This window comes from Phaseolus vulgaris, chromosome 1 (assembly GCF_000499845.2).
Source record: "Phaseolus vulgaris cultivar G19833 chromosome 1, P. vulgaris v2.0, whole genome shotgun sequence".
Lineage (NCBI taxonomy): Eukaryota > Viridiplantae > Streptophyta > Magnoliopsida > Fabales > Fabaceae > Phaseolus > Phaseolus vulgaris.
Genome location: NC_023759.2, coordinates 13,183,021 through 13,190,846, shown reverse-complemented (window position 1 = coordinate 13,190,846; position 7,826 = coordinate 13,183,021). Strand labels below are relative to the sequence as shown.

The 7,826-nt window shown below is 31.1% G+C and overlaps 1 protein-coding gene across 2 annotated transcripts; it reads left to right on the top strand.

The window, feature by feature from the left end:
• Positions 1-2,725: 2,725 nt before the first annotated feature.
• On the top strand, positions 2,726-5,539 carry LOC137813615 (zerumbone synthase-like). 2 transcript variants are annotated; one of them, XM_068615968.1, is made up of 3 exons: positions 2,726-2,879; positions 3,063-3,143; positions 4,538-5,539. In XM_068615968.1, the coding sequence occupies exons 1-3, from the start codon at positions 2,860-2,862 to the stop codon at positions 5,340-5,342; spliced, it is 906 nt and encodes a 301-aa protein (XP_068472069.1). In that variant the 5' UTR covers positions 2,726-2,859; the 3' UTR covers positions 5,343-5,539. The 2 variants fall into 2 exon arrangements, with proteins under 2 accessions (XP_068472069.1, XP_068472068.1); XM_068615967.1 differs by having other exon boundaries at positions 4,535-5,539.
• Positions 5,540-7,826: the final 2,287 nt, after the last annotated feature.

Sequence of the window (7,826 nt, the reverse complement as noted above, 5' to 3'; positions counted from 1 at the left end):
TATCACTATGAAATCCACACAACTATACGCATAAATAATATTAATATCATCTCTCTCCTAGTATGACAGGGTTAACTCATATAACAGGTCAAGTCAGTTATCTTTCAAAGAACTTACCCATTCACATGAACCTCTTTCGACTCTCACTACCTATAACTTCATCTATACGATTCAATTATCTCAATAGAGTCAGAATATCTCCTTCTAGACGAATCCTTAGTCAATGCACATCCTAAACAATCTTAACACGATATTTTCTTTCCTGGAAATACTATGTCTTGATTAAAATTTATATTCTGAACCTCACAAAATCCAACATCAAACAATCAAATCATACCAAATTTTAGAATTTCCAAAACACACTAGAATTCATCTACTAGTCATTTAAATGTCTAATTAAAGAGATTTTCAATTAATTATACATGAAATAAAAGTTTACATAATTTATAAGTAAAACTATACAAAAATAAATAAACCAACCTTTTAAAGGCAAAAATAAAATTTTAGTTTTTTTTGTTACAAAAATTCTAGCATGAGCGAAAATTCTCTCGCTTGAGCGAGAATCAAGCCGAGAGCACCCGAAACTTCATCTCAAGTCTCGCTTGAGCGAGAGAAGACCCGAGAGCAGCTTTTTTTTCATTTTATTCTTGCTTGAGCGAGAATTATCTCGCCTAAGCAAGATATGCAGAAAAATATGCATAATTCTGCTTAATTTCACCATTCAGAGTTAAACAAAATCCATTTCAACAACTCATTCATTTCAAAAGTAACTTACACTAATCAACTATACAAATCAACTAAATTTTCAGATTCAAACTAAATCTTCTACCATTAATCATCCATATCAAAATCAACATTTTTCACATTTTATTTCAAATAATACTACATTACTCAAACAATAATTCCTGCAAACCAAAATTAGAACTGGTGACCACGTCACCCCACATTCAAATCTTTTAGCCTAGGGTTCTATTGAAAATTTAAACTAGCTTCCCTTACCTGAACTTGAGTATATGCTCCCTAAGAGCTCCAAACTACCAAAAGCTCAAGGGTAGCCTAACTTGCACCATAGAGTCCTGATAAAAAATCTAACTATACCACTAGGACCCCAAGCTAACAGAGATTAACCATGAAGCTAAAAGTGTCACATGCAAAGCCTATGCAGGGACAAACCTAACAAGTTCAAAATTTAACTCAAAGAAAATAGTTAAATTGAACTTACTCTATCAGAGATTCTAATCGGGCAGTCTTGTAGATCTCGCTGCCAGTAGTCTAATGGCAGACTCCGATCGTCAAACTAATAAGCGAGGATGTTAGAATCTTAGAGAGAGAAAAAAGAAAAGAAAAAATGAACTTATAGAGAGATGGTGGTTATTTTGAAATGAAACCTAAATAACTGAATTTTTTATTTATATATTACTTTCATGTTAATAATAAAATATTCAAGTATCATTTAAAATATATCATTTCTACGCTAAACAAAATTTTTAGAACTTTACAATAATTTCTTTTTATGTATTATTTTCTATAAAAATTTACTTTTGTAAAAGAACCGCCATCCGGAACTTCAAATTTTAATATCTTTTAACACATAATTAAATAATTATTGATAACTGATATATAATATACTAATTAACATGTCGTTTATCTTAATAAAATTAAACTCAAATATCTCAAATAATACTTCGATGTCAAATTTTATATAAAAAAATATGGAAATGAAAAAAATTTAAAAATATCAATGGAATTATAATAATCATTGAGAAATCAAGTATTTTTTAGTAAATTATGAATAAAATTAGTAAATAATTTAGATAAATATTATAGTTATCAAAATTAATATTAATATAAGTAATTAATTTCTAAAATAATACACAATACCTTGAGTATATACATTCACAAAATATTTACTACCAATTTATTTGTATTAGACAAATTCAAGAGCTTCTTTTATTATTCAATAAATAAAATTTCTTTTACATTACCAACAAAAAGTAGCACTTCTTTGTAGTACTTACAATTATTGCATCAAATGCCTCAAAGGTGGTTGACTTTTTTGTTCAGACATTGAATGTCTAATGAATATTGGTCTTTTTTAAAAAAAATACTTCATTAAAACAAAACAAATAAATATTTTTTCTAATTTGTTCAATTTCATATTTTGCTCATGATTAATTGTTTTGATGCAAACACCGTACCATTTTTATTTTATTATTAGAAAAACAGAACAGATGCAAATCAATTCTGATCTTATACATTGCATCAAGCTACTTGTCAAAAACAATATTTTTTTATTAATTTAAATTGTTAAAAGTGCTGATTTTATAAAATTTACTTATTATATTTATTGGCTTTTGGTTTCACACCTTTCTCTCCTATTTGCATCACATTCAAGCAAGAAACTTATAATTATATTTAACTTACAAAACTTTCATTTAGTGAAATTTACTCGTAATTTTATATTTTTTAATAAAACATATTGATACTAAAAATATTAATATTTTAAAATATTAATAAATAACTCTATTAAACTGGATAAAGCTAAAACTCTTCAAGCAGCAGCAACTAATTAGTCTGTAATAAGAAACTCAAAAGAAACCTTTTTTATTAGTTCTAATTTATTAATAATGACATAATAAATATAAAATTCATTTATTCAATAATATGTTAGGAAATGTGCTCTTAATATAATAATAGTACATACACAAAACACAACAGACAAAAATGTTTCCACCTCCTTCCATAAATACAGTCATCAACCTTCATTTCTTTCTGTGCTTTCAGTTTAAACCTGAGATCCACTAAAAGTACACATTCCACACCTCTTCTTCTTTTCCTCAGATCTTCACACCAGAAGCCATGCTCAGAACATTAACCAGGTTCCTCATCTTCAACATCAGTCCCTTCATTCCCACTCATTCTAACATCATCTCACTTAACTAATTATTATTTGCTCCATGTCTTCTCTCTTCTTAACTAATCATCACTTGCAGGTTTCACTTTCTGTCTTTTAATTTAAACCTGCTTCTTCTGATTATGATTCACTAATTAATCTTTTGCAGGGTGTTCAAGCACACCAACCTTGCCAATGACTTGCTCCAAAAACGCAGCAGATTCTATGCAACTATGGTTGGTGGAAGAAGGTGAGTCTCTTTAAAGCTCTTTACTACCATTGCCAGACTTTTAAGTCCTGCTTCATTTAATGGTGCTATAATATATCTAAATTCTTTGTAAGGAAATGAAGTATAAATTTCATCCTTGATATATAGTAGAAACTTTTATTGTTTTCATTTATTCAAAGTTTGTATTTGTATAAATTGGTCTTCAAAATGTCAAAACTCCTCAAAATATCACAAAAGTAGCATAATTATGAATTACATCAGTTTTCTTTCTTCTGGGATCCGAGACATTTCCAAAATTTCCACTAGGTTGTTGTGATATTAGAGAAAAACGTAATTGTCTTTAAGTTTTCAATTTTCTTTCTTGAAATGAACAGATGGTGATGGTGTTGCTTGGAACTAACTTGGTTCAGATTTGAGTTTATATATATTCCACCAGATAGGAAGTTAAAACCTAAGAACTATATATATATCCTGTTCTTAACATCAGATGAAACCTACCCTATTACTCTCTCTCACTCTCTCTCTCTCTTCTGTGTCATCATCATTTACATAGATGTGAAGGGTCAATAGATAAGAAAGAAAAAGTGAAAGAAAAAGGGTCACTGCAAATCCAAGAGCAATAGTTAATTGAATTTGAGTGAGTGGCGTTGACAAAGAAAAAGCAACACAGTGTAGAATATATAGTTAAGTACATGACCTTGAAGTTAACAGAGACATATGGAAATAAATTTAAACAATGAGAAGTGAATTCCGTGGTGCTAGCTGCCTCCAATTTGCATGTTCTCATGCTGTAGATCTACCAAACACAAACAGCTAATTAACGCGATTCCATTGCCCAATTTTATTTTTTAACGACTCAGCAACTAACTAATAATGGATCCATATCCAGCACACAAATTTGAAATCATTTTCTTCTTGGTAACCACATTCTGATGTCTATCTTCTTTAAAAGTTGATTTTGAATTTGAATGTATAAAGAGTTTGTGAAAGTTGTAAATAAATGTTTATAGAAAAGAGATTTTGTTAAGAAAAGTCCTACTACAAGTTGGTATAGAGACAGAAAGAAAAAAAAAAGTAGGTAAACTTTGTTGTTCTAAATATGTGAAAGCAAATCCCATTAGCAAGGGTCCTTCCTTTCCTTGTTTGGTCTTACTTTTTGAAGTCATTAAGGAATATGCAATCTAAATCAATCTTGTAGGAAGAGGATTTGGTCCAAGACATCATCCTCCAACTTTGCGAAAAAGAAATTATGCTTTCTGATTTAGACGTGGAGATAAAGGTGATAGCATTATTTAGATAGAGGCCATCATCATTTATGAGTATTCCATTATTCCCATCATCCCATCTGCACAATATCTACTTCTTTTCTTCCCCCATCATCATTCACATTCACCCATTTCGCTTCCAAAAAGCAGGCTAGAGGGGAAAGTGGCACTCATAACAGGCTCGGCAAGTGGACTTGGCAAGGCCACGGCCCATCACTTTGTCCACCATGGGGCCCAAGTCATCATTGCTGACAATGACACCATCCTTGGGCCACAAGTTGCTAAAGAGTTGGGCCCATCAGCCCGTTATGTGGAGTGTGATGTTGCTGTGGAGGCCCAAGTTGCAGAAGCTGTGAATGTTGCCATGACCCACTATGGCAAGCTGGACATCATGTACAACAATGCTGGCATCCCAGGCCCATCATTTCCCCCAAGCATAGCAGATCTAGACCTTGATGAGTTTGACAAAGTCATGAGGATCAACATAAGGGGAATGATAGCTGGTATAAAGCATGCAGCCCGGGTCATGATACCCATGGGCTCAGGCTCCATTCTATGCACATCAAGCATAAGTGGGGTAATGGGTGGGCTTGGGCCTCATCCTTATACCATATCCAAGTTTGCAATCCCTGGGGTAGTCAAATCTGTGGCTAGTGAGTTATGCAAAGCTGGGGTAAGGATCAATTGCATATCCCCAGCTCCAATTCCTACACCTATGGTTTTGGCTCAAATGCAAAACTTTTATCCTGGTTTAACCCAAGAACAGTTAGAGGGTATTGTGACTGGGTTTGTTGGGCTCGAAGGTGCTAAGTGTGAGGACATTGATGTGGCAAGGGCTGCATTGTACTTGGCATCAGATGAAGCAAAGTTTATCTCAGGTCACAATCTCATAGTTGATGGAGGCTTCACCAGCTTTAAAAGTTTCTCATTCCCTTCTTCATATCAAACTGATTAACCTCAACAAACAAACTGTTAATTGAGTTTAACTTCTATGCACTGTCAGTGTAAATCAACCAATCCAAAATCATGTTAGGTATGATCTAAAATAACTATTAATTTATGATTGTAAGAGTGTAAAATTTCTTAGTACAAGCTATTTTCTCTTGTTAATTTGTGTGTTGTTTAATGATATGAGTGAGCATTTTCTGTCTACATATGTTTTGATCCAATGCACCTATTTTGAGATTCACTAAAGTCCCTAGGAAGGACAGCACAAGGGTGATGAGATCAAACTCTTGTGGTACATGTTTAAGGCATAGAGATAGGGATAAGAGTCCTACACATCTGGTCTGACCCAACCCAAGGGATGGTAGACATGACCAAGCTGTGGCCTATATTTCCTAATTCTTAAGGGTTACTTTTGTTTACTCACATTTATTGTGATGGGACATATGTGAGTGAAGGTACAAAACACTCCATTTCTACATATAAAAGTTTAATCTCCAAATTTTATTCTTATGAGGGTCACAACAACTCAAAATATTAATAAACTAACATCTCAAGGTGAAATAGTATGGAATAATGAAATTAACAAAAATTCAAAGTCCACAAAGTTTATGACAGATAACAAGAAACTATTGAACCTGTTACAGAATCATTTGCCATGTTTTTACATATTTTTTCAATTTCAACACTAGAGTTGGAAACTTAAAGAATCTTATGCACTTAACAATTGATTATAATATTATAAGGAAATAAAAGTATCCAATGAGATTTGTAAGTTATAAAAAAATTGTATTTCATATATTAACGAAGACAAAAGAGAAGTTTTCGAAAGACAAAAGGGAAGGACATTTGACACACAAGGCACAGTTTCCAAAAAATCTTTTATTTCAAATGCAAATATATGAAGGTATGGATAACTTTTGGCTTTTTTATATTCTGTCACAAAAATTCGTATGTGTGTATGTTTTTGTTTTCGACTGGGAAAATAAAAAGAAAGAAAATATAGGAATACACTAGAAAATGTGTGATAAAATAATTTCAATACTGAAGAAAGGTAAAAAATAAAGAAAATAATGATTAATTTAGTTTGTATAATTATTATTCTTTGTTATATATTATAAAATCAATTTTTAAAAATAATTTAATATAATAAATATTTTTTTTAAATATAAATTAAAATTAAATTAATTTTCAATTAAAATAAAATTTATCATAATATTTAATGAATAAAAATTATTTTTAAAATAATAATATATTAAAATAAGTTACTTTAAAATTATTAAAATTTAATGAATTAATTTTATTTTGTTTATTATTTTTATTTTTATTTTTATTATTTGTTAAAAATGTAATTATAAATAAAATATTAAATTTATTTGTTCTTATCGATTGACTTGCTTAGCTTCATCCGTCTCTTCACGAATCCATCCTATCTCTTGTTGCTCTGGAACGATGCTCCGCTGAAACAGATGGACTATATTTGTTGATTGCACTCCGGCGATCAAGTCAGTAGAGGGCTTATAAGAATTTAAGAAGTAGTAAGTTTCACTCTTAGAAACAATGGAGTCTCAAACTCCTTTTATAACTTACCTCTTCTAACAACTTTCTCTCACGAGAATCTAATCTCAACTGAAAGCATACTCAGGAGAAACTCATTCTGTTTAGGGGCGTCTTCTCTAAAGGTGCTACAACAGAACGAAATCTTATCTCCAACGAGTGCATAAAATAATAACAGAACAACAACCTACCAACCGACACCAACTCATGTGCTAACATCAGGGGAACATTCTGCTCACATGGGCACCCTACTCATGGTGCAACATTAGCTTTCTATATATATGCAACTTAACCATTACGTATCCTAGTACCAAATGTACTTAGGTTAAAAGAAAACATTTATTTAACCCAGACACCTCATGTACTAAACGTACCTCTAGGTTCACAAATACCCTTTACTATTAGCCTTATGCTTACATATAAAAGGTTATTTCAATTATGACAAGACGAATTTACTCCCAAACTGGGTCCAACCACATGACCCATTTTACTGGCCCAACAGCCGAACTGATCTGCCTACACCATGCACCAAGATTCAATCCCCAAGCACTGAGCTCTAAGCACTCTGTCCAATCAAATATTATAGAATATGAATTTATTTATAATGAATTATATATTAAACTTTCCTTCCAAATGATTTTACATATGCAGAAAGTTTAAAGAATTATTTTCTTCCGTTTTACATGTTTTCTGTTCATTTATGGGAGGCTTTTCATTCATAGCCATAAACAATGAGGCTTTTAATGTGATCTACAAATAGATGTCAAAGGGATAATACTCTGCTTAAAACATGGTAAATGTTTTTATACAATTTTAGTTACAATAAATAAATCTATTTATATAATTGTATTTTAAATTTATAATAAATAATTTAATTTATTTCTAGGATTAGTCTTAATTATTGAAATCTCTTTTAGAAAAAACATTAAATTAAATT